The following is a 27,667-nucleotide window of genomic DNA, read 5'->3' as shown; positions in this document are numbered from 1 at the left end:
ATTACAGCCTTCTTTATCTTGTACATCTTTGGTTTCCTGAGGGTGCAAAAAGCTCACGAGAGGCAACAAATAAACAAATAAAACTTTCCTCTCTCCTACTGGGATGTGGTTAGAAGATCTGAGTTGCTGGGGTAGGAATTCCAGATATTGAGAGCCTCCAGACAGCCCTCAGTGGGAAGTGAAAGCTTGCTCAAGGTTCTGGGTTACTCTCAGACCTTTTTTCCTTTATATATTAAAAAAACCAACACTTTAAAACCAAGCTCCCCCACCCTTCCCCTCTATTTTGTGCAGTGGTGTAGCTGGACTGAACTTTTGTGCTGAACTCCAGGGCTCCAAATGGCCTCCCAGAGGGTGCCATATGATGGTACCAGTGACAAACAGGTCTGGAATCAGCACCTGGGCTGGGATCAGCATGCCAAAGCCCCCTGGGGTTGATGCAGGTCATAATAGCTTCCTCCTTCCCCTCTCCCCACATTTTAAGGTTAGGTTGGGTTAGTTTTAATATGTACAGCCCGTTTTTCTATTCAAACAACACTCAAAAGTGGCTTACAACATAACGCAGCAAAAATACAATGTGAAATGCAGTAGGTAAAGCTACATATTCAATATCAAGAGTGATAATTTATTCCAGCTGCTGATCAACTTGTGTCCCCAGCAGAGCAGACCTCTCCCCAAAATACCACCCCAAATTACTGTCATCCCCCACCTCCAACATCTACTCAAATCCACCCCAAGATACAAGCCCTTCCCATCTGTAGTCTTGCTTGGGCCACTTTGGACCTTGCCTGGCCTGACCGTCAGTCTGGTTCCCCTCCATCCTACACCCTCTCAGCATCCTCTCCTCCAGCGTCTCACGTGTCAACATTTCTTAGTTTGGGCACAGCTGGCCAGGCACATATCTGGTTACGGGTGATCATTTATTATTATTTTTACTTTTAAATGGATGTATTACCCCTTTTCTACAATAAAAGGGTGCTTATTTCTAAGTTAAATGCATTTTCCATCAGAGAAGTAGAAGCAAACCCCATATTGTTCTCATTGGCAAGATGGTGCCATGACATAAGTTACTTTAAACCTGCTACTTGGTCATTCCAGAATGGTAGCAGACAATGTATTTCCATATAACATGTCATGGTGTGTTGTTTCTATCTGTTATTCCCCCTCTCTTCCAAATACAGATTTGCCTTATATTTTCTCTATCTTCATGTTAATATGGTATATCTACACTAAACTTAATTCAAAATATTAATTAAAACTGCAAAACTGCACATGCTTAGAGTATTGGGGGGGAAACAACCGAGGTCAACAAAACTTTTTGTTATATTGCTCTAACACACTATGAATATTAATGGGGGGAGAGAAAAGTTTGTTTTGCAGCTTGCAACTGAAGTAGTACAGACAACCTCTAAGGGGTGGGGTGGGGAAGTAAGAGCATAAGTTGAAGAGTAAATGTTTATTACTTGTCCAGTAATGTTGTTTGGAATGATGAGTTTAACTCTGTTCCAGTTTGTAGTGCACTCTTGGGGTATGCATGGAAGGTTTGTATGAAGGATTTTGGTTAGCCTTAAATGTTGGTTCAATTCATCTCCTTAATTAAGGAATGTGTTCCTAGGTTCATTTCCCACAGTCTGGTCTTGTTCTTACTCATGGTGGTATTATTTGGTTAGTTTTAGGAGAGAATAAAAATCTTACTTATGTATGATGGTGCTCCATCAGCCTAAATTATGCATGTTTAGATTTTTCTCACTTTGCTGAATGTTTTCCACAATTTCTCCAGGACAAGAAAGCGTAGATATATCTGCAGATAACTATCTGGAACTGGTGCTATATTTTACATGCATTTCTTACCTGGCTTTCAATCTGGTGAGCCCAATACTGCACCGCCATCGCACCAGTGTCCCAATCTGGGAAGGCAGCAAATCTAGAAGGAAGGAAGGAAGGAAGGAAGGAAAAGAGAAAGAAAGAAAGAAAGAAAGAAAGAAAGAAAGAATAAGAAAACTCTGATCCCAAACCTGCACTGCCTTGGGAGTAAACCCTATGGAAAAAATCAGTACCCATTGCCTTTCTTTGGGAGAAGAAAAGGCTAAGGAGTAAACTCTACACAAATCTGGAGTGGAGTCCCTAAGGCGGTTGGGTGGTGCCATGTACATCTATTTCCGGCAACTCCTGCAGCCAAGCTGGTTCCAAATGTATTGATCTGCTTTCCTTTGGACCACACCAGCAAGGTTGAGGGGTGTGTGTGTGTCTTGTTGTCTGGGCAGCCCAGGACCTCCATCCACACTGTCCAGGCTTGCACCCCAGAGAGGTCACTTTGGTGCTGCTAATGCAGCAAAAACAATGTGGGAGTCAGCAGTTGCGAGTTACCGGTCTCTGCATCCACAGCAGGCGCTGTGATTCTACAGAAGTTTGACTTCACCCCCGGAGGCGCACTCCATTGTCTTTCGAGACAGATGGATGCCGCCAACAACAACAGATATCCCTTCCTCCTCACCACCACCCTTCCTCTTCAGAAATTGTTTTCTTCTGTGCCAAACTTTGAAAGGAGGTTAAAAGAGCCAGGAAAATAAATGAGGCGGGATTGCTCTAATGGTTGCAGAGCTATTTCCCTTTGGAAGAAAGCACTTCAGATTCTGCGTGCAGATAAACCTTTTTTTAAAAAAGCATCTCGCTATTTTCACTTGCTCTGGATGACAAGTGATACATCAAAAGTTGCTCATCTGACTCAATTACCTCTCTGCAGGAGGTCCCAAGAAGATCAGATACAAGTGTATTAATGGAGCACTCCCTTTGAAACTTTCCATTAATGCTCATGGAATTGTGGCTGTTAACATCAGGAAGCTCTGGGATCCAGCAGAGCTATTATATGTACACAAAAAGCAGCTAGGCATTTCAAGTCACTTGAAATTAAACAGTTACTCAGAAACTCCAAAGACAACACACACAGAGAGAAAAAGCATGCTTTCTCCATCTGAACTAAATGAACTTAAGGAGCTTTGAACATGAACTCCTCTTTTCACCATCTGAATCAAGGAGAATACTCTAAGTATGTCACTGGCAAGCTGTAGGCAAGCCCTTAACTTGTGAGGATGTGGTATGCAAAAAGAATAGCATTGCCTCTTTGTCTGTGTCTTATTTTATTTATTCTATATTATATCATATCATATTGTGTCTATTATTAGTCTATTATTATCATTATATATTCTATTAGAACTTTGTATTAATTTTATGTAAAGTGCCTTGCATAATTTTGTTTAAAGGTTTGATATAAATAAATAATAACATTTAAAACCAGGTTCTGGGGAATCTGAGGCTTGGAGGAGCCACAATGTTTAATAACCTGCCAATTCCTGTTGCGCAGCCCCGCCCCACCCCCAAAGATTGCCTACAAGCTGGAAAAGATCCTTCCATCTACATAGTAGGGTTGTGCATCCTGAACACAATGTGGCCGATTCAACATTTAACCAGAACAAGTTCAGATGCAGGGCAGGTTCAGATGCAGGGCATCACTGAAGATGCAGAGATGAGCAGAAAAGTAAATTCTTTATTTAGGAAAACAGTATACAAGCAAGAGGTCTCAGGCAGAATCAGCCCCTATAATGGAGCATCTATCCCCTCCTTCTTTGCTTCATCAGCTGAGTCTGAGCTGCTTTCCGCACCTGGCTCCTCTTGCTCACTAAAGCCTGTTGCTTCTTCAACATCCAACCATTCCTCCCCTCCCATCCCCCTCTGATCTGTCCATGTCTCACCACCACTCCTCTGGCTCTCAGGCTTCCCTAGGGGGGATCCCAGGCTGGTGCCTCCCACCACTCCTCCTCATCCAGGCAGTTCTTGACATCAGGCAGCCCCTGGTTCACTGGGGTGTGGCCCACCTGGAGTGATCCGGGGCTGTCAAAAAGGGGCTGTCACTTGGTAGGGGCAGGATCAGAAAACAGTGAAGGCTGAGATTCCTGCCTTCCTTGTTTCCTTCTCTACCACCCTCATCTCGTTGCCATTGACAACATGTGGTACATAGCGTTGGATTTGGGGAATTAAAATACATTTTGGGGTCTTCTTGCCATCTGTTTTGTCAAAGTTTCTGACATGGAGAAATCATAGTACCAATCAAGTTGAGATGTTAAATACACATTTTCATGGAAAACGTACATTTATTTAAAAAGAAGAAGAAGAAGAAGTTAGTACACAGCAGCTACTTGATATCTAATGTTCACTTCTACATGACTTGCAGTCAAAACCCTATGGAATTAACTAATATTTCTATATTTTATTTTCATCAGGTGGTTGGTGTGGCACAAGCAATCAACAAGAAGTCTGGTGGTGGAGGAATATTCACTGAGCAAGATGAGAAGGTATAAATGATTAGCTTCTCTTCCCTTTCCATCACAGCAAAGCTACTTCAAGTGCCTCCACCATCTGAGGTGGGGCAGGTAGCTTCTAGAGAAAGGGCCAACTAGGTGGTGGCCCCCTGCCTGTGGAGTGCTTCCCCCAGGGAGGCTCACCTGGTGCCTGCTTTAGTGTCATTTAAGCACCATGCTGAAAAGAGTTGGTTTTGGAAAATTCTGCTGGCCATTAGTACCACCTGGATTCTTTTGACTTACCTGCTGTCAGACTAAGTGGCTCCTAGTTTATTCTGAATTTTGTAATTTGGTTGTCTTTTTATTTTTGCACATTTCTTTGCTATTAAGGATGAAAAGCAGTACATAAATGTTTTTCTTTAAAACAGTTTTCTTGTAATATTAATATTCTGTAAGCTACTTCGAAACTTGTTAGAAAGTGGAGAATCACCCAAGGAAACAATAAATAAATAGAGTAACATGAACTAATTAACATTTCTTTCAATGACCATGTGAACAGCACAAAAGTAAACCACTTTTCTACTGACAGCAGTGTGGGAGTAAATTAGTGCAGTTTGGAAGCATTCAGACATTCGGAAATTATGTTCAAAAGAAGTACACCACTCATATATATATTCTGATGTGAGTGGTCTATACATTAAAACAAAATAAATAAGCATTCTGTGTAACAGAGCTTAGAAATTCAACGATTTCATTCAAATATAGACTCATAGAAGTTGTTGGTATACACAGATAATTTAATTTCCTGTCTGTTTACATGAGTTTATTCTGGATTGTTTAGTCTACTTGAACATAGTACTAGAGCCTCAAAGTATTGGGATTCATCCAATGAAGACAAAAGTCAGTGTTTCTTCACATGTCGCATAGTTAAAACTCTAGAATACGCTTCCCCAAAATGTAGTGATGGGCGTCAGCCTAGATAATGTTAAAGGGGGATAAGACAAATTCATGAAGGATAAAGGCTGTCAGTAGCTTTATTATACCTCAGCATGCCTCTGAAAACCTGTTGCTTGGAAACAACAGCAGGAGTACAGGCAGCGACCATATTGCACATGTCCAATGAATGCTCGACCACCGCCATGTAGGTCCTTTTGGACCTGGAAGAGAGCTGAATGAGGGCATAACAGAGCAGATTATGTCCACTCCACTGACGTGCATGGGGGCAAGGAACAGAATTTCCCCACAAAATGGCTGCTTCCCGTTATGCTTTTGCTCTCATGTCCTGCTTGTGGGCTTCCCAGAAGCATCTGGTTGGCTGGTCAGTGTGAGGAAACAAGATGCTAAGCTAGATAGGCCTTCGTCTAATCCAGGGGTAGTCAACATTCTTATACCTACCTAATGCATCCTTCTTGATGGTACAATTTCCTTACTACCCAGCAGTGCTCGATGGGAGGATTCAGCTTGTTCCATAGAACCCCCTACCGCCCACCTAGAATCCTGAAACGCCCACTAGTGAGCAGTAGGGACCAGGTTGACAACCCCTGCTCTAATCCATCAGGGCTCTTTTTATGTTCTTAACAGAAATCACTCATTTATGAACTTCTTATTCTTCTTATTTATTGAATTTGTATTTATTTGTAAATCTCAGGGCAGTTTCTGTGATGAACTATGATTGTACCATCATTATATCTATTCACTGTTAAATCCTCCAATACTTCCCCAATCCAACTCCCCCAGATGCAGTTGGACTACAACTTCCATCATCCCAAGTGCTGGCTGGAGCTGTTGGGAGTTGTAGTCCATAATATTGAGAGAGGACCAGTTTGGGAAAAGCTGCTCTATGCTACTAGCTGACAAACATCGGCAATAGCAGAATAAGAATTCATTCATCCTGTCTGAATGGAATGTGTGATGAACATCTGCAGGACATCAGAAGCAATATATTTCCTAAACAAAAATGGCTCACAAGTTTGCTATGTAAGCAAAATTTAATTCCTACTTTTAAAACACATAATTTATTGTATGATAGGGGGCTATACCATGTGTTCAGTATTTAAGGCTGACGTAACTTTTGGTGTGTGTGGTTCCCCAGAACTACTTATTATGGAATACTTTTATCATGACAAAATAGAGATAAATATTGCATGGGCTGTGCTCAAGAATGCACTTATTCATGAATAAATACCTTGTTGCGTGTCGAGGTCCCCAATCCACCCCCCAAATAACTCACAACAGACACGTAATTTTTGTTTAAGATTTTTGGCATGATTTTGGCCACAACTTTATTCAAATACAAACCGTGAGTGGTTGTTTAGGCATTGGTTAAGACTATCTGTCCCCCCGCCTGGGGACAGAACTGACTTCCGGGCACCACCGAAAGACAGTGCGGGGGAAAGCAAGTCGGGGAGGAATTGGAGCTGAGACACAACCCTCAACTCTCACCCGCCTGCTCCCCGAAGGCTTGCCGGCCCTAGTCCCATTCCAGGGATTGGACGAAAAGATGGCAAGCCCCAGGATTCCTTTAACGGAATTCCCTTTCCGCAGCAACCATGGAGGGGCAGGCACAGCCTATCCTGACCCCTCCTCCAACGGAATTCCCTTTCCGCAGCAACCATGGAGGGGCAGGCACAGCCTATCCTGACCCCTCCTCCACCAGATTTATAACCAATGCCTAACCACAACCTTACAAGTTGTGACGATTTGCTACGTAGTAGGCAAAAACCACCCAGCCAGCCAATTTGCCAGGTGGAAAAATTCCTACCAGGCCCCTGCTCAAAGGCAGACGACCCCATGACAGGCAATAGCAAGGTCAACGCAACAACCCCTTACTCTAGGGCGGGTGGGCGGGTGATCCGTTGCACGCAGCAAAAGAGAAAGTACAAGGCTGCGTGCAGAGTATTTAAACCTTTTTACCCCTCCCACCAAAATTGCAACATAACTTTTACCCCAGCAACCCAGTGAACCAATCACTGCCCCAGGCCATCTTTAGAGACCTTGCCTGGTAACAGAGGGGTGGCTCAGTAGACCCCACCGCAACACGTGCTCTCCCTGAAGGAGAACACGCTTTGCGTGTCGAGGTCCCCAATCCACCCCCCAAATAACTCACAACAGACACGTAATTTTTGTTTAAGATTTTTGGCATGATTTTGGCCACAACTTTATTCAAATACAAACCGTGAGTGGTTGTTTAGGCATTGGTTAAGACTATCTGTCCCCCCGCCTGGGGACAGAACTGACTTCCGGGCACCACCGAAAGACAGTGCGGGGGAAAGCAAGTCGGGGAGGAATTGGAGCTGAGACACAACCCTCAACTCTCACCCGCCTGCTCCCCGAAGGCTTGCCGGCCCTAGTCCCATTCCAGGGATTGGACGAAAAGATGGCAAGCCCCAGGATTCCTTTAACGGAATTCCCTTTCCGCAGCAACCATGGAGGGGCAGGCACAGCCTATCCTGACCCCTCCTCCAACGGAATTCCCTTTCCGCAGCAACCATGGAGGGGCAGGCACAGCCTATCCTGACCCCTCCTCCACCAGATTTATAACCAATGCCTAACCGCCAATCGAGCTCTTATGCTCGCCGCCAACCACTCACAATCCCAACCCAACCTTCAATCCTCCAATTACCGCATCCAACCAGACATCATTCCCCAGCTCGGAAAGATGTACCCCATCATTGCAGTAAAGGGCCAGAGCCTTGAAGGTAATATCTGGGTGGGAAATCACCAATCCACCCAATTCCGCTACCCTCTTGCTCACTGCGGAATTAATGCGCTTCCTGGCCCTTTCGGCAGCCTTGGGTTGAGAAATGCCCTGCCAATTGCTCCTTTGCAGTAATTGTGACCAAAATATTTTAACGGTAGGTATTAAGGTCACCAATTCCCCCAAGTCTCTTAGAATCACGGATTGCAAAGTAAAGCAATCAACCTTTGCCATATCATTCTCCCCCAACTGCACCAAAATTGCCAAAGGGGGGCCATGTGAAAGCACCCTCTGCTTAATTAGTGGGATGAATTCACTCCACCGCATTCCCCGTCTGGATATCCACGGCACCTGTACATGCTGTGGGAAGCCGAGATCCCCTTCCAGACTGCCTCACTCTGATGCCAGCCCAGTACACGATGCTGTGCCCCACAATCCAGATACGGACTGGAGCGAGACCTGCACATGCTGCGGGAGGCCAAGACCCAGTCCCCTTCCAGCCTGCCTAGCTCTGATGCCAGCCCAGTAAACGATGCTGTGCCCCACAATCCAGATGCGGACTGGAGCTAGAAACATGGGCAGGAAGGCTGAGATGGCGCCCCCAGTCCAGACTCGTCAGGGTGCTTGCCAGCTCAGTGCATGATGCTGTGGCCGACAATCCAAATGTGAACAGCTGCTCCTATGAAAAAAGGAATAACAGACAGGCATCAGCACAGGCATCATTGGCGATGCTTCCTGACATAACCTTTTGTCAGCGTCAGACTTCCAATGACCCGTATTCACAATCCTGCCTACTAACAGGCCCCAGTGCGCAGCCTTTGCAGCAGCACCTATTTGGAAGGAATGAGGTGTGTTCAGCGGTAGGCAAGCCGCAGGCTGCAATAACAGGCGCACAATGTGAGCAATTAGATGCCTGTCGAACCAGAACCCATTTCTGTGCACTAGGATCGAGCCAGCCCCCAGGGGAACGAAAAGCCAAATATTTCCGGTATCCAATAACAGGGCAAGGGCCCACCTCACCTGTGACTGGAAGCCTGATGGTGGCAACCCTGCTCACTAGGTCTGACTTAGAGCTCCAGACACTTATGACAAGCTCCAAAGCAGATAAGGAAAAGTCCTGAGGCAATAAGCCTCCGAACTCTCAGCCCCGTGCTGGCTCCAACACAATTTCCCCAACCCTCAGTACACCAAAATTACAATGGAATACTGAAATAAGTCTTGTCTTGATCTTGAACCAGCCGACAAGTCTTAACTTGTTGCGGATACTGCATAGGTCAAACATTGACAGGCTTCCTGCCTGCTGGCCTGTGAAGTTCGGAGCCTATTCCAACCTTCCGAGACCCTGCGCACGACACACTTTTAGAAGGGTCTCTGAAAAATTAAAGCTTTACTCTAGCAGACATTGCAGCGGACTGAATTCTGATAGTTTTAACACTGCATCCGATCTGCAGCAGATGGGTGAATTACTGCAGGTCCTGCTCAGAGGATGGGGGCAGGTTCCTCTGAATGGCCGAGGACTGCCAGCTAAATTTTAAGAAATCAATCCCGGCCTTCTCATAAGACCTGAAAGCAGATGGGGAAACGTAAGCTACTACTCCTCATAATTAATAATTGTTGCCAAGTGCCAAAGGAGCTACAGAAAATCCGGTCTAGCTGGGCGTCCAGAGCCCAGGATCTGAAGCTCTCCAACTGAAAAAACGGGATAGAGCGACAGCAAAAACATTAGATGATCCCGAAATAAAGCGAGCAGAAACGCAATATTAAACCTTAAGCATTGCGAAGACTCTGCCAGAGCATGAAGACCGTTTTGCCAGGACTCTCATACTGCCTGGTTATCAGACCAAGACAGATCCGACGGTCCCTAAACTCCTCAGTCCAGATGTGCACTGACACTACAATGGGGAAAACTCGAGAAAAGTTAGGTTACATGTGATTGCCTTGCCCTGCCAGGCTCAAGGCCACTGTACATGATGATGAAGGGACCCCGGGCCATGAGACCACCTGGCCAAGCAGGAATGGAAGGAGCAGCCTGGAGCAACCACCCTGCATGCAAAATTTAACTGACCTAGGAATGATAGGATCTGACAAAGCAACACTTGCTTCAGAGGAAGTATTACAAGAATAACATCCTTCAAGGCAAACAGATTTTCCACAGGCAAGCAGATGTTTGAGCAACGGTATCCAGCTAGCCCCAAATACGTTAAAAGGGGCAGTAGGACCCACTATCCTCCACTGCCAACAGAACACCCAGCTCCTCAGGGAATAAAGGGGCATCCAGTAAGCTAAGCAGAGGCTGGTGTCACAAGAAACAGCCAGTAAAATAATCCACATAACGATACCCCCAGTTAAACGAGTCTTGACTCGCAATGTTCAATCCAGAAAGGCGCTAAAGGACTCCAGTGCTGCACAGCCTATTGAGCAACCCACTGCCATCGCCTTATGAATATAAGGACCATCCAATTAAAGCCTAACTACTTAAAATCTTGAGGGTGAACCGGCAGCAGCCTAACAGCCAATTCAATATTGCATAATGCCAACAAGGCACCTCCTCCAATTTGTTGGTAAGCTCAACTGCCTGATCCAAAGATGCATATTTCACGGAACAATTCCGGAGGGATAGCATCATTCACTGAGGTGCCTTTGGGATGTGATAAATATGGATCAGATGGAATCGTATGGGGCTCTCTTAGGGACGATCCCTAAGAAGTTCCAACAAAGCTGCCACCGGGCCAGCTTCCTGCATACCAGCTTCAGGTTCTATTGCTCAGGGAATTTCCATTTGAAATGTGGAGCTGTCCACATGTCCCCGTCCCTGTGATCCTAGCGAGCTAAGGGGATGATGGCAGCCCTGCGTCTAACATTCCCATCATAGTGAATTACCACTTATAGAATAGTGGGGTTGGAAGGGACTCCGAGGATCATCTAGTCCACTCTCCCACAATATCATCATCATCATCATCATAATCTATTTGTACCCCGCCCATCTGGCAGGGCTTCCCCAGCCACTCAGGGCAGCTTCCAACAAAATATTAAAATACAGTAATGCATCAAACATTAAAAGCTTCCCTGAACAGGGCCGCCATAGATGTCTTCTAAAAGTCTGGTAGTAGACATCTGGTGGGAGGGTGTACCACAGGGCAGGTGCCACTGCCGAGAAGGCCCTCCACCTGGTACCCTGTAACTTGGCTTCTCACAGTAAGGGAACCACCAGAAAGGCCCTCGGCGCTGGACCTCAGTGTCCAGGTAAAGTGATGAGGGAGCATGCAGCTGTCCCATACAGGGACCAATCCTGCAACCTAGGCATTACCGGCACCATAGGCTGACCGGCTGAGCTATCCATGATGATCCCTAAAGACTTGGAACAGCCTCACCCTGTCCCCTGGAGAGGTCCAAGGTGATGTCTGAATCATCATCAGCCCAGTGATGATTTACCTGCAAGGAGGTGTAAGCCTCATCCCTGCTCCGCTTTTTCCTGCCTCTGAAGACGCTTCCTTCTGGAAGAAGGCACCTGGGGCATCAACATGTCATCCTCTGCAGGAGAGGCAAGCTCTGGAGGCATCTGCAAAGGCCCTGTCATAGTCTGCAAAAAACCTAAACAATGTGAGGAACAGGTGAAACCAATGCTTTGTGCACCACATGGGGACGCTATTCAGGCCAGAAACGCTGCCAGAGGCCATCAAATTCTAGGGCCAAGCGGGCCAAGCCCTAGGATCACCTGCTAGGCCAGACATAAATGTTTCCAATGAGATAACAAACTCGAGGCAGCCCACCGCCTGTCCAGGTACCCCTGCTTGCCCTTTAGAGGGAAGCACCTCCTCAAGAAACCCCAAGTTCTTTTTGGGAGCAATATCACAAATGCGCCAAACTACCCAGCAACAAAATAGTCCAAAAGGAGCAGCTTGTTTTGTTATGTGATAACAATGGCTAAGTGGGGGATATGAACCCTGTCTCCCAGGTCCTAGTCCTGCGCTCTAGCCACTAAGCCACAATGGCTCGTCTCTAACTTGCAGAAAATAAACTTGTTCGGAAACAGCATAGTTAAAGAGCATACAAAGAGTGCTCATTGGAGGCACAGAGAGCCTCTGGCTCCACTCTGTCTGCCTAAGATATACATTAGCAACAAGTGAGCCTGCAAACAAACAGATACATTCTTATAGAGAGAATGAGTCACATGTCACAGGAACTTAACAATTTACTGTACTGCTAACTGTAGCAGGCTTAGGCCTGAATGATATGTGCAGGCCGTGCAGGCCGTGATGGCCTCCCAGCTTCTGCTCTCTGCCTTTTTTGTCTCATTGCAATATTAAAGGAACTCAAAATAGTGCTCCCGCCCAAGGCTAAATTAAAACTCAGCCAACAGCACTGCAATCACCCAAAATAAAGCCAATCTATGAGGATACTATAAACGAAAGTGATTCCAGGTAACCTGGAAATTTACTGTACTGCTAACTGTAGCAGGCTTAGGCTTGAATAATATGTGCAGGCCGTGCAGGCCGTGCAGGCCTCCATGCTTCTGCTCTCTGCCTTTTTTGTCTCATTGCAATATTAAAGGAACTCAATATAGTGCTCCCGCCCAAGGCTAGATTAAAATTTTGGCCAACAGCACTGCACGCACCCAAAATAAAGCCAACCTATGGGGATGGTATAAATGAAAGTGATTCCAGGTAAGCTGGGAACCGCCCTGGCTAGCCCCACAATTAAACAGGCAAAAATGGGGAAAACCTTTTTGCAAAAGAAAACCCCTAATGGGGGCTCTCTCCCTATTGGGAAAGGCAAGCCAAGGAGGATTAAGCACAGGCAGTGCTCACAGGTACAGGGAGAATCTTCCCAAAGGGCAGGATAAGGGGTGGGGTGGGAAATCAAACAGGAAAAAAAAAGGGGGGGGGAATTAAATTAATTAAGGGACTAGAGAAGATTAAAAAGAAGGGGAAAATAAAGAAATGTAACCAGACAATGAGAAGATCGCTCCACTGTCCTCCAGACGGTCCAAGTGCTCCAGGTGATCCGTTGCACGCAGCAAAAGAGAAAGTACAAGGCTGCGTGCAGAGTATTTAAACCTTTTTACCCCTCCCACCAAAATTGCAACATAACTTTTACCCCAGCAACCCAGTGAACCAATCACTGCCCCAGGCCATCTTTAGAGACCTTGCCTGGTAACAGAGGGGTGGCTCAGTAGACCCCACCGCAACACGTGCTCTCCCTGAAGGAGAACACGCTATGTCACTGATACTTCTTAAGTAAGCTGTGGTTAGAAGCGAGACACATGTTTCCAAAACAAATGCAGAACTCCTGGCAACTGCTGACTAGCAGAACAATTTTATGTATAATTGTCAAAAAATAATCTCAGACACTCTTTGATAGCATCTGTAGATTGTTTTTATTATTGCTCAGGGAAGGAGACTCTTTATTTTATTTGCTTTGGACCAAGTTGATGAGGGTCTCTGTAAGACATTGTGCACTTAATATTGCACATAAGACATTCCATTGTCCAACTCTGGTTTTGTGTTTGCAAGAATTGACCACAAATCTTTACCACTGGGGATATGGTCACAGGTAGAATTGGGTATTTTCGGACAGTATATAAACAACACTCATTGCTACTAAAGCAGGTTTCTTGGGAACAGAAAATAACAACTCTTCATGTCATATCCAAGTAATTGGAGTGCTGTTAGAAACAAGAAAACACAAGAGCATTTCAAAATGTAAATAACTGTTTGGGGAATCTGATATATAGGCCTGTACATGTTGCCCTTCTTTGGGATTGTTGGCAGATACTGAAGACAAATGGCAAAGAGCAGAGAAGTAATCTCACACTGCTTAGGATTGCCAATGTGTTTTATGCAAATGTTAAGAGTCAATATAAACCAAAGAGAGGAAAGCACCTAGAGCAAGCGAGACAATTTTCTGTCCAATTTGAAACCTCCCCTCTCTGCTTTTGTGTTAGTAGAATTTAGCCCAATGCTTTCTGGTCCTTATCTGTATTGTGGTTTTACAGCGATTAGTTGACTATCTCCCAGCCATCTCAATGCTCAGCCCACCAATTCAATTAACTTAGTATTATCTGGTTTTTAGGATTTTGCTGCATACCTGGCTTTTTGTGGAATTGTTCTTCACAATGCTCAGCTGTATGAGACGTCCCTGCTGGAAAACAGACGCAACCAGGTGAGCCTAAAAACTCATTATCCCATAATGTATGGCTTGGAGTTGTGGGCAGAATCAGTGTGGGAGCCTGTCCATGTGGCCTTGATATGGCTCCCATAGTCTTGGGCTTTCCAAGGCCTCTATTTGCTTTATATCCCACCTTTTCTTCAATAGAGCACAAGGTGGCATACATGGGTCTCCAACTCCCCATTCAATCCCCACAACAAACCTGTGTGGTAGGTTGGGCTGAAAGGCAGTGACTGGCCCAAGGTGAACTTCATGGCTTCATGGGGATTTGAACCCTGGTCTCCCAGGTCCTTGTCTGACACTGACCACTATACCAAACTGGCTCCCTGCTACTTCAAATAGCTGGAGACATTAGGATTGAACCTGAGACTTTGTGCATGCAGCTAATGTGCTTCCCCCACTGAGCCACAGGCCTTATATGAACATGTAGATCGTAGCTAATATACAAATACCTTGAAGGGCAGTGGTGAAATGTAACTAAAGAAATGAAGAGTTGAGAGGTTTCAAATGCTTGGAGGGAAAGTAGAAAAGAAAGGAAGGTAAATTCAGAGCATCTCCCCCCCAATTCCACTGCCACTCCAATTTTCCTGACGTTGGGGTGAGTTGGAGCCTGAACAAGCCCTGATCCTGCGTCTTCTGTAAACTCACTCAGACTCTGAGGCTCCTCCACATGTATTAATAGGGTGTTTACTGTATCTGGTGAATCAGAGTTGGTCTCTCTCTGTATGTTTCTAAGGGTGTGTCCTCTAGCCATGTGCTTTGTTGGAGGGTTATTTATATTCCACCACTGTTTACGGAGGGAAGTATCTAGGCCCACCTCTGGCAGTGTGGGGAAAAAAATCAGTATGAATAAAATAGGCAGACAGTGCTCCTAAGCTTGCCAGTGGGATGGGATTTCAAAATTGCTTGAAAAATGGGTGTAAACGTCTCAGCCCAGCTCCATAATGCGGCACTGCATGGTTGATGTTTTTTCAAACCGGGTCCTAGTTTGCCAAATTGAGAATTCCACTCCACATACACACCCACCCACGGCAAAGCTTACAGTGGGGCATTGTGGGAGAAATCAAGGTTGTGTTGACACGATGAGCCAAAACATCCAAAGACGCGAGTCCCCACTGGGTGAAGAATGTACCCGACCCAAAATTTCTATTGCAGAAGATGGATGAATGATGTCTCTGTCTTGAGTAGACAGGAAGTAGAAAGCATGGGTAGCCAAGTAGCTAATTTGAAAACTTTTTTTATGTTAAATATTTGTCGGTTTAACCAAAGGATATCGACAAAAGAAAAGGCAGGGAAAACTGTAAAAGAAGTAGGTTAAAAAAAAATCTGTGGAATTTCCAGTTATGCTCCATTATTATTATGTGGTTCTGATATGTCTTGGGTTCTGCTATGATTGTCTTGCAGCAAGATTCCTGATAAGGGGTTTTGTGTGAATGAAAAATGTTTATGATTCTTTGATTTAAAAATATATAAAAATAGATGATTGGCATCATGTGTTGTTTGGTCCTGAGACTTCCATCTCCATTAAAAAAAGGGGGGGATGTCACTGCATAATTATTAAATTTGTATCTGCCTTGCTTTCCATCAAAAATGTGCCAACATTAATATATCTTTCTTTTCTTCTCCCTTGTAGGTTCTCCTCGATCTTGCCAGCTTAATATTTGAAGAGCAGCAATCTTTAGAAGTGATTTTGAAGAAGATAGCTGCCACCATAATCACCTTTATGCAGGTGCAGAAGTGCACCATTTTCATAGTGGACGAAGACAGCTCAGTAAGTACAGAACCTGATTGCTTTTCGAGGAAAGAAGATTCTTAGGTATCCCTTAGATTCCTTAGAGCCAGCACTCTGCTTCCCATAATCAGCACTGGATGCCCATCTTTTGCAATTGCGTTCAGTGACCATATGCATACAAGGAACAACAATGGACTAGACCCCTGGATTGCAGCCACTGAAAGAGCAGAGTGCAGTGGTTGTTGTGCACCCTGTACTGACGTCCTGCCTTGCATTATAAAAATTTTTAATCTGTCTCCCATGTTCTCATAGTGACTGAGAACAAAAATAACCACAATAGCACACATACAATAAATCAATAAAACATAAAATCAGTACAGCACATTTAAAGAAGGAACAGATTAAAAGGCCTGCGAACATAAAAAGGGTGTTTGCTTAATGCCGAAATGGCATCAAGGGTGCAGGCACCTGAGGAGAGCATTCCGTGGTTGGGGTGCCACCTAGCTCATCTCACCTGGTGAGGACACTTGGAGAAGGGACTCAGAAGATACTCTTTGGGTGTAGAGAGGAGCATATGGTCCCTGATTACAACCCATTAAGAAATTTAAGGCAGTCACATAAGAAAATGGCTATATTACCTTCAGTATTTGAGACAGTATGCCTCTGAATATCAGTTGCTGGACGCATCTGCCTGTTGCGTTCCCATGGACATCTGGTTGGCCACTGTGGGAACAGAATGCTGGACTAGATGAGCCTTTGGTCTGATCCAACTGGGCTTTTATGTTCTTATGCCTTACAACATGGTACATGAGACAGAAGCAACTTGCTGCTGTCCTTGAATAAATTAATTAATTGAGTGCCATGAAATACAGATAATTCCATTTATACATACTAACTAAGCTGAAACTCTATTCTCATTTTTAGGATCCATTTTCCAGCGTCTTTCACATGGAATCTGAGGAATTAGAAAATTCAAGTGAGACTCACAAAAGGTAAAAATGGAGCTCAAATTTCCATTGCCTCAGACACATGGGCAAGACAGAAAATGCAGCGCTTTCTGCTTTCATATCGCCAGAAACATTAGCTGCACAAAGCCACAGATATGAAATAATGCACAAGGATACACCTCTTGTGCATTCTGCTAATTTAATAGGAGCTTGCGCAGAAGAGATCCCCTGAGGGTTGCACTCCTCTTTGCTCAGAAATTCAGCACTACCAGACAGAACGGCTGTACATGTTCAGTACACTTTTCTTTTTAAAAGCTCCTTTGTTGCTTTACAAAAGGGGTTGGAAATTAGTGGCTCCATTCTACTTCTGGTGGGTGCATAGACAAAGTCCACAATGAGGAGAGTGGGATAGAGGAGATATGAAAGAAGATACTTGCCTTCATGAGTGAGTAAGAGGAGAAGAGATCCTGTCAAGATGAAGATGGTTCATCATTTTGTTGGCTTATTTCCCCCTCTTAGTTCTGCAGTGTATTTGCCATGCAAGTTCCCCACCATTGGTTGCATGATATAGTGCTAAACTAGATGCAGAGATGGTGAATTGCAAACAACAGGTGGAAGGGATTTCCTTCAACAGTCACTCCCAAAACAGTTATTTAGACCAGGGTTGGCTAACCTGTGGCCCTCTAGAAGTTGTTGGACTACAACGCGTATCATTCCTGACTACTGACCATGCTGGCTGGGGCAAACGCGAGTTGGAGTTCAACAACATTTAGAGGGCTTTAAGTTACTCAGCCAGCCCTGGTGAAAGCTCATGCTGATGCTGCTGGTGCTCAGTCTGTGCTTGGACTAATGGGGATTGTCTGTGTGCCACTTCTGAGGGTCAGGTGGGTCAAATCTAAACATTGAGTGTCCTCATAATGTCAGCCTGGAAGCAATACAACAGGCATGTCCAACAGGTAGATCACGGCATGAAGTTTAATGATCGCCTTTGGCCAAACCTCCCCCCCAAAAAAAGCTCAACAGCTTCTGGCAATGACAAGGGGTAGATCATAGCCGGTCTTTTTATACTGTGAGTAGATCGCAGTCTCTTGGGAGTTGGACATGCCTGCAATACAAGAAACAACAGACATATGGAAAGACACGGGGAACATTTTGAAAGTTTAATTCAACTCAGCCTTTATTAAAAGCTTTTATCCAAGCCATGTGGTCAAAATGTTGACCTATTTTCACTACTGAAATTGATTTAATTCTGCTGATGTTCCTGGGACTTGGGCTGCTATTCCAAGCATCCTTCCCTTGGCAATTTCCTTCAAAATCAATGGGCCTGTCACCTAATTCTGTAGATTAGAATGAAAGTGCGTGCCAGCTAGATTGAGTAGTATGTGACATAGAAATTCATCTTATGGAGAGGGTTACAGACCACAGTTTTCTAGAAGGGCACAATATCCAAGTCATCACATTTGCCTAATAAAATACATGCAGAGCTCTTAACTAGGAATCTTGGCACAGAGTCTTTGCAGATGCTGCACTAAACAAGGTGGTCCAAGCAGAAAACATCCCCTAATGCCAGGCTTTTGAAGAACAAGGCACAGTCTCTGGCAAGTTTGTTCGGAGATGTTTTGAAATTGTTTGTAAACACATTTTCAAATGTATCTCCTTAACCACAAAGGACCCCCAAAAGCTTCGCTTCTAGAGCACATGGGGCTCTTTCCACTCACCCACTGTACAGCATTATGCAAGACTCTTCAGACTGCATGAATTTAAAACAGAAGGTGATTGGGTGAATGCAAAAGTCTTCTGAGTATGTACAGAGAAAGACTGAGTCTTCAGCAAAGAGAGTGGCAACAGTGGGAGGGGAGGGAATATAACATAATTACTACTTGGGAAAGATTTATTTTGTGTCTGATTGGAAGAAGGAAATGCTATATCACAGTACAGCAAATGCAATGCAAGACATGTGCATTCAGCTCTGAAAAGCATCTTTTAACATGAACTTTCAAAAGTGTTGAGAACATTCATAAGGGTTCCATCTGCTCTGTGTTATTTGTGAAGCAAATTTGTTTTTGTTTTACAAACATGCCAAAATTCCAAGTGCAAATGATTAAATCTGATTTTAGAAACACCTCTCTCTTCTTGCATGCTTTTCATTCTCCAACATTAGTTCCCTTATATTTTTTACCTTTGATGTACATTATGTTTGATGTTTTTCTATTTTTTTAAAAACCTGCAGCACCTTACTACTCATTATCTTTCCATTGTATTCCTTTGAACATCCTTCATTGATTGCTCAAGACCTGCCATCCACTGTCCATTCTGTAGCTCTTCTTTTTCTTTTGAAACACAGACTGCATGGGTAATCTCTTTTTGAAATTGCTGTTAGCATAGAGCAGCCTTCCCTAAAGTAGTTTTTGACTCCAGCTTCCAGCAGCCCCAACTAGTGTGGCCAGTAGTCAAAGATGACAGAAGCTGTAGTCCAGCAACACCTTGAGGGCAGACATCTTGTAGAAGTCTAGGGAAGTATTAGAGAATTAAATGGTGAATGGTTGTAATAGGTGAATGGATGTAATGATAGCCCCAGAATGGTTTAGAGAAGCTCCAGTTGCTATTATCTGGGTGTGTTATTCCCAGCTACAACAATAAAAATAAACTGCCCTGAGGGGAAAAGCAGTTTATCTAAGACATGTATGCTTTGCTTTCCTAGTGCCATTTATTGTGTATCAGTTTTGAGCTTTTTAATGGAGATGCAATTCCACTATGAATTTGCACTATGTATTTAATAAATTAAATATAATGAAAATAAGGCTTTCTAAAATAAAATGTACATACTAGCCAATACTGGCTTTTCATTCAGTTGTCAATTTGAAAAAATGAAAAAGCAGAAGAGGTTTAAGCACCACATCTGAAAGCAGCTGCTCCCTCACACTCTGTTCATGTGCACTTTGTTTACATGGTTCGGTTCAGGTTACCAATAGGCTTTTCTTGAACTAAAGCCCAAGAGCCACGGTCTTTAGGGTCAATGGAAAGACAATACCTGGATCCCTTGGCAGGGAGATTTATTTGAAGTCAGTATTCAGAGATGGATTAACAGTGGGACTGAAAGACAAATAAAAACCCCCAGATAAATCCAGCTCTGGTTGGATGCCTTTTTATTGACAATCCAGCATGTTACTTAAGCAAATTACTGGGCAAAGGCACGTTGAGTGTGTGCTGGAGAAAGCGTTATGCCTACAAAAAAATCTCAGATTTCAAGTGTGGTATTTGAGTGTCCAAAGCTGCCTTGGGAACAAAAGCATGCATTAAACTTGCTTTGTTGAACGTTAATGTTGATCATTAGATGCCATGATTGACAAAGTCCCTAGTGAGGTTTTCAATGCCCCATCGACTGAGTTTCAGTTTCTGCAGGTTGATGACACTGATAGGGTGCTTGTGAGTATGTGCCCAACAATGTGCCCTTCAGATCCTTACCCTACGTGGCGTGTGGAATGATTGGGTGGGTTCAGGTTGTGGTGAACACATCTCTGTCCACCTGAAAGGAGCTGTCCACCTGAAAGAGGCAATAGTATGGCCACTTCTGAAAAAACCCATACTCGACCCAATAGTATTTAACAACTACCACCCTGTTGCAAATACCCTCTTTTGGGGCATAGTATGCGAGAGGATCATGGTCAAGCAGCTACTGGTGTTCCTGGAGGGAACTGATTATTCAAACCCATTCCAATCTGGTTCAGACCTGAATTTATAAACAAGTGGTACATAAATTATATGAAAATAAATAAAACAATTCGGAGCTTTTGAACAAGGTGTCATCAGTATTCTGATGATACCTAAGTCTGGTTCTCTGTAACATCTGGTTGGCCTAGTGTCTGGATGCATTGGTAGGCTAAAAAAGTTAAAGGTACCCCTGACCGTTAGGTCCAGTCACGGATGACTCTGGGGTGGCGGTGCTCATCTCACTCTATAGGCTGAGGGAGCCAGCGTTTGTCCGCAGACAGCTTCTGGGTCATGTGGCCAGCATGACTAAGCTGCTTCTGACGAACCAGAGCAGCACACGGAAATGCCGTTTACCTTCCCGTCAGAGCGGTACCTATTTATCTACTTGCACTTTGATGTGCTTTCGAACTGCTAGGTGGGCAGGAGCAGGGACCAAGCAACAGGAGCTCACCCCATCACGGGGATTCGAACTGCCGACCTTCTGATAGGCAAGCTCTAGGCTCTGTGGTTTAGACTACAGAGCCACCTACGTCCCTTAGTGGTAGGCTAGATACGGCCTAAAAAAACTAAGCCTGAATTCTACCAATGCGGAGGGTCTGTGGGTGACTGGTTCCTAAGTCTGGGAAGTGGGTAAGCTGCCTGCCCTGGATGCATTTACACTCTCCTTGAAGAAGCATGTGTGCAGTTAGGGGATGCTCCTGGATCCAGCTCTGTCACTGGAGGCTCAGGTGTCTTTGGTGACTAGGAGTGCCTTTTACTAACTTCACTTGATAAGACAGCTGTGGCCACTCCTGAACTGCGATAGCTTGACCACAATTGTCCATGCATTGGTAACCTCACAGTTGGATTACTGCAATGCACTCTATGTAGCGCTTCCCTTGGGGTTTGTCTGGAAGCTTCCGCTAGTGCAGAATGTGACAACTAGGTTGCTTGTGGGGGCAAACTACTGCCAGAATGGAACATCTTGCTTGCTTGCACTGGCTGCCATCTGTTACCAGGCCAGCTCCAATGTCTTGGTACAGTGGTACCTTGGGTTACATACGCTTCAGGTTACATACGCTTCAGGTTACAGACTCCGCTAACCCAGAAATATTACCTTGGGTTAAGAACTTTGCTTCAGGATGAGAACAGAAATCGTGCTGCGGCGGCGCAGCAGCAGCGGGAGGCCCCATAAGCTAAAGTGGTGCTTCAGGTTAAGAACAGTTACCGGTTAAGAACGGACCTCCGGAACGAAGTAAGTACTTAACCCGAGGTACCACTGTACTAACATATAAGGCCACATACAGCTCAGAACCAGATTACTTGAGAAACTGCCTTATTCCTTATATACCCAGTAGATCCCTGGAGTCTGTGAAAGCTCATTCTGCAGTAACTCGAAGCAGGGATTTTAGTACTGTGCTGCTCCTGTTCTGTGGAATAACACCCTTGTTGACAGGCACCCACTTTCCAGAAACAAAGAAGACATTTTTGTTCCAACACATTTCCCCAGCTGGATAAATGGGTCTTTGCCAGGAGTATCTTATTTTGTATTGTTTTAGTTTTGCCTCAAACGTATCAGTTGGTGTGGTGTCTTTTTGGCTGTTTCATTGTACATCCGATGATTATGTAGATGTTGATCAATAACTGAATAATAACACTGAGGAGGGTGGTGCAGAGAAATTACTCTGTTTCTTCTTGCTCCAACAGAAACTATGATACAAACCAAATTAATTATATGTATGCTCAATACGTGAAGAATACCATGGAGCCTCTTAACATTTCAGATATTCGCCAAGACAAAAGATTTCCTTGGACAGTAAGTAAATGTAAATCTAGATTTTGACCTTACCAATGGAAAATGCAGGGCTTTTTGTGCATGCAGTTCAATTACAGAAGATCTTGTGTGATGCCCCTCTAGGGTCATTCTTGCATTAAGAGGCCTTGAATAGTTTCAAGAGGCATAATCACATTAGCCCTCAACACCTGCTTCACTTCCCACTCTGGAGATGTCTACGTCTTTCATGGGACCATACCTGTCTAGCCTGATGGCAATTGCTCTCTGTCTGGCCCATTTTCTACCATTTTGTACCTGGTCCAGGAAGGCAAAGTTCTGATATGATTTCAGTTACAAAGACAACAAGCTCACTGATGATTTCAGGACAGATCACTTATGCACTGATTTGCTGTGTGGTGGATCATGGACTAGACTTTTTGATAACTATCCTTTGAAATGTTTAATGGATTGTTGTTTTTTTAATAGAGTGGCATTCTGTGTTTTTGCCTTACAATTAATTGTTTATTGCATTGCTCTGGTTAGTACTGTGTTGTGGATTTGTTGTTTTTCTGTCCCCCCCCCCATTACTGTTACATTTTAACAGTTTCCATGTAAACTGCCTCAAACATTTTATGTGGAATGTCAGGATATGAGAGAACTAATGTGGTTAGGGTGTGGGATCAGTACCTGGGAAGGTAAAGGTAAAGGGACCCCTGACCATTAGGTCCAGTTGTGACCGACTCTGGGGTTGTGGCTCTCATCTCGCTTTATTGGCCGAGGGAGCCGGCATACAGCTTCAGGGTCGTGTGCCCAGCATGACTAAGCCGTTTCTGGTGAACCAGAGCAGCGCACGGAAACGCCGTTTACCTTCCCGCCAGAGCGGTGGCTGTTTATCTACTTGCACTTTGACGTGCTTTCGAACTGCTAGGTGGGCAGGAGCTGGGACTGAGCAACGGGAGCTCACTCCATCATGGGGATTCGAGTCCTAGGTTCTGTGGTTTAACCCACAGCACCACCCGCGTCCCAAGTACCTGGGAAACCCAGGTTCAAATCCCCACTCACCTTTGTAAGTCACTGGGTGACCTTGGACCAACCACTATCTCTCAACTTAATGCAGCTCATCGATTAAATGGTGGTGGAAAGAACCACATGCATCACCATGAATAGCATGAGAATGTTAGTATATAAATGTAGGGAAGAGACAGATGTAATTGACACTGGCAACTATTGACTAGTTTTGGTTTATCTTCTGTATCCTCCCCTTTCACTTTTACTGGGCTCTACAAATCTTTACAACTGTTGCTCTCCCAAAACTGAGAGAGGCCCTACCCTTACCAGTTAGCCATTTGAATATCTAGGGCTCTGTGTTTTGATTTTGATTTTTTTTTAAAGCATTAGCAATTTTCTACTTAGAATCTATTTGTGTAGATTATGCTGTTTAAAAAACCAACAGTATGTTACCTTGTGAAGGGGATAATTATAGGCCAGGTTTCCACCAGCTCCAGATGTTTTGGATTAAATACCCCTTCATCCCTGACCACTTACTCTGCTGGCTGGGCCTGGTGTAAGTTGTAGTCCAAAACCTCTGAGGGACACCATTCTGGAGATGACTATTTTAGGGTCTGCTGCTGTTTTTAAAGTTAGTTGCAAAATTGGTAAGTATTCTCATACAGTTCTTCTGAAAATTGTAATGTTGTGAATATTTGGGCATAAAGGTATCTATTATATAAGTACAGTTTATTGCTGCAGAGAAAGCCTGACAGCAGCTGTCAAAAGTGCAAACGTGTTCGAGTACTAAATCATGGAGGAAATCTCAATGAAAATTTCACAGTTGTGTTGATTTAGAATGTTGCTACTACTGTAATTTCCCCAACCAAAATCTGAGAGAAGTATGATCCGGCATGTTCATAAATGATCATGCTTGTACAATTTAAATATTACATGATTAATCTATAACATTGGTGTCGACTGATAAAGTCAGTAAGGTTTGTTTCTTTTATTAACAGAATGAAAATGCAGATAGTAAAAACCAGAATATAGAAAGTTTGCTATGCACGCCAATTAAAAACGGAAAGAAGAATAAAGTAATAGGTACAATATTTTTATTTTTTGTGTTTCATTTCATCCACTCTGCATGATGTTTTGTGAGACTTGTGGTTCAGCAGGAGATAAAATATCCTCTTGGAAGTCAATGATAGTTAACTTTCTAAGATGGATGCTAAATTCTTCTTTGCCCCTAAATTGTCCCTAAGTTCACTTATACTTCATAAAATGAATGCATGTCATGGTAGAATATTTGTACCCTGATCTGGAACACTTGTTCTTGGAAATAAGTTCTATTATATTATTCAATGCACTTTACTCCCAGATAAGATGCTTTGCATGAGAGTGTTTGTGGCAACGCACGTGTTTCCATGATTTCTGTAAGATAGCAAAACGAAAAGGCACTGGGTTCTATCTTCTGGCCTTGTTTGCAAAGCTCTTCCTTTTTCAAATTGCAGTAAGTATTTCCTAAAAGGGATTTGGCCTTTAATATATTTGGACGGACCTTCCACTGCATCATGGAAAAGTTTTGGAAAACATTCTATTTAGAGAACGTTTCTTGAAAATATATAGTGAAGCATTCCTACTGTAATTCTCACACTCCATTACTCACAGAAGTTTTAAATGTCATAGGTTGGAGCCATATGGGGAAGGGATCTTGTGTTTAAGGAAGTGCTGTTTTATGCTTCATGTTGCATGAGAAAAATGAAGCAAACCCAGAGATATATAATTCCACTTGCTCAAGAGCTTACATTGCCTTCAGCATAAGACAAACTACTACTGTGTGTCGTGCTATTTATTTATTTATTGCATTTATATCTTACCCTTCATCAAGTTCATGACCCAAGGGCTGGTAACATAAGATTCTCAATAAAATTGCAGCCAACAAAAAACAGCTTAATTAAAATAACTCACACCTGTTGTTAAAATACAACAGCAGACAACTCGAAGGTATACCAAGTTCCACTTCTTGCAAATCCACGCGGAACTGGTGTATTTCTAGACAATATTGGCGACAGGCAGAATTCCACAATCAAGATGCCACCACATCCTTTCTCAGGTTCCTGCATAATGAGCTTGCATAAGAAGAAGGTCTCAGTGTGCAGGCAGGCTGATATATGAAGAGGCCCTCCTTCAGATATCTGGGTCCTCAGTCATTGAGGGCTTTATAGGTCAAGAGCAACACATTGAATTTGGCAAGGTAGCATGTAATAAGCAGCCAGTGCAAACTCTTCAGAAATGGTGTCATATGTGCTCACCCCATACAACCTCCTGGCAATGTAATTCTATACGAGCTGCAGCTTATGGGCTGTGTTCAAACGTGGCCCCACAAAGAGACCACTGTGATGAGGTTATCACAGTCTAGAAATGGACATAGCTGGTTTTATGTGGTTATCAGTGATGATCTGGGCAGTTGGGGGTCACACTTGAATCGTAAAAGCTTCCTGAAAGTGGAGAGTTAAATTAGGAATTATTCAGTGACTTGTGCTGGATCATTATATAATGACCTGACGTTAGTTTCCTTCAGTTTCAGCTGCACCCTTATCTGTACAGGGAAAGCCTAACTTTTGTTGTCTATGCTTTAGTAACCTCTAGGTTAGATTACTGCAACATGTTATGTGTGGAGCTGCCTCTGAAGACGATTCAGGAACTTCAGCTGGTTCCAGTGTCCAGGTTGCTCACTGGGGCAAGATGGTTTGAGGATAGAACACCAATTCTGGCCCAACTAGCCTGCAATCTGGGCCCAATTCAAAGTGTGGGTGTTGACCTATAAAGCCTAAAATGGCCCAGGATTGCAATACTTCAAGGAGCGACTCTCCCCATATGAACAAACCTGGGCCCTGCAATCATCATTTGAGGCCCTTCTTTATGTGCTTCCTCCATGAGAGAGCTGGAGAGTGGCAAAACAAGAATGGGCCTTTTCTGCAGTGACTCCCCACTTGTGGAATGTTCTCTCTAGAGCCTTCATTACATATCTTTAGTTGTCATGGGGGGGAATCTTTTCTCCTGTGATGCTCTGATGAAGGGTGGAGTGTGTGTGTGTGTGTGTGTGTAAGCAAGCAAGCAAGCAAGCTGTTTGAATGGTTGAATTCCTTGTGAGGCTGAATCTACAGCAGAGATCAAAAACCTACAGTCACCCAGAAGTTGATTGGCTACAACTCCCATAATCTCTTATCATTGACCATATTGGCTGGGGGCTGATGGCAGTTGGAGTTAGACAGCTTCTGGATGGCCAAAGCTTCCCCAGCTGTGACCAACATTTTCCTGCATCGGTCATCAGCACAGATTATTCTCTTGTAGAACCTCCCAGCTAGGCTGCTCTTTGGGCAAAGGGGTTATATCTGAACCATTATTAAGAAACAAAGCCTTGAGACCTACTCGAATGCAGCATGTGGTCTGAGGACTCATGAACCACCTATGTTGTCTTTGTAGTTAATTTGATAAACAATCTGGTCCTTTTTCTCGTAAGAAAGGGCAAGCTCTGTCTGTGTACCAGTAACCTGACATTCATTACAGTTCTCTTGGCATGCTTACAAAAATCTAATTAGTTTGTAAAGGACAAGTTGTCTTTAGGGATTACATCAAACTCAAGGACTATTAATAATAGAAGTTAAGAGGAAAATTGAGATGAAAACTTGGGAAGGATAGAAAGGAATATATGCGGTTCCAGGGATGGGGAAGAACATGCCCCGTCACCTTGCTACCACCAGTGCCGGTTCCCCATGAGACCAGAATCCATTCCTTCAGTCCCCAGTGGGTTTTGTTGACTGTGCCTCACTTCTGTGAAAAACCTATTGAATATTCTGGATCTAAATCTGTATTAGTGTAACGCAAAATCTGAGTTCAGAATATGTAAGGACCGGTGGATGAAGGGTAGGACACGCAGCCTCAGTTCACATGATCAAATCTGGCTTCATAAAGCCAGGATATTGATTAGCTTCAGACACTTTCACACAGCCCCTTTGTCCATTGTGTGGGGAAACAAATAAGCCACAGTAAATCACAGTTTCCCTTTTTGCACAAGCCGGAAACCACGGTTAATGGCTTCCATAAGCCAAAATTTGGAAGCCAACTTTACAACATTTCAAACTTGACTTCTGAGTACTGGCTTGCTCATAGTTCCTGGTTCTCATGTAATGGGAGGCTGTGGTTAACTGCAGCTTTCTCATTTGTTTCCCTTCTCATGTGAAAGGAGCTGTGAAACAGGAGCTGTGTGGGGGTGGATAAAGTTCATGTGTCGCCTGATTATATGGATGCAGCCATATTTTCTGGGTTAATAATAGTAATAATAATAATGTTGAAACACTGGACTAGAAAGTTAAA

At 43.9% G+C, this 27,667-nt stretch overlaps 1 protein-coding gene across 11 annotated transcripts in view; it reads left to right on the top strand.

The window, feature by feature from the left end:
* The window catches only part of PDE5A (phosphodiesterase 5A), a 129,927-nt gene that overhangs the window by 76,476 nt on the left and 25,784 nt on the right, over nt 1–27,667 (top strand). For all 11 annotated transcript variants that reach the window (XM_083457267.1, XM_083457261.1, XM_083457264.1 and 8 more), the window contains 6 exons: nt 4,275–4,346; nt 14,062–14,151; nt 15,791–15,928; nt 16,814–16,881; nt 22,234–22,342; nt 24,307–24,391. In XM_083457267.1, coding sequence (XP_083313393.1) covers nt 4,275–4,346; nt 14,062–14,151; nt 15,791–15,928; nt 16,814–16,881; nt 22,234–22,342; nt 24,307–24,391 — 562 coding nt within the window. The remainder of the gene's footprint in view (nt 1–4,274; nt 4,347–14,061; nt 14,152–15,790; nt 15,929–16,813; nt 16,882–22,233; nt 22,343–24,306; nt 24,392–27,667) is intronic.

Source organism: Podarcis tiliguerta (genome assembly GCF_965153285.1).
Source record: "Podarcis tiliguerta genome assembly, chromosome: 9".
NCBI classification, from domain to species: Eukaryota; Metazoa; Chordata; class Lepidosauria; order Squamata; family Lacertidae; genus Podarcis; species Podarcis tiliguerta.
The sequence above is the reverse complement of the archived record's forward strand: the minus strand, read 5'-3'. Positions and strand labels throughout refer to the sequence as shown.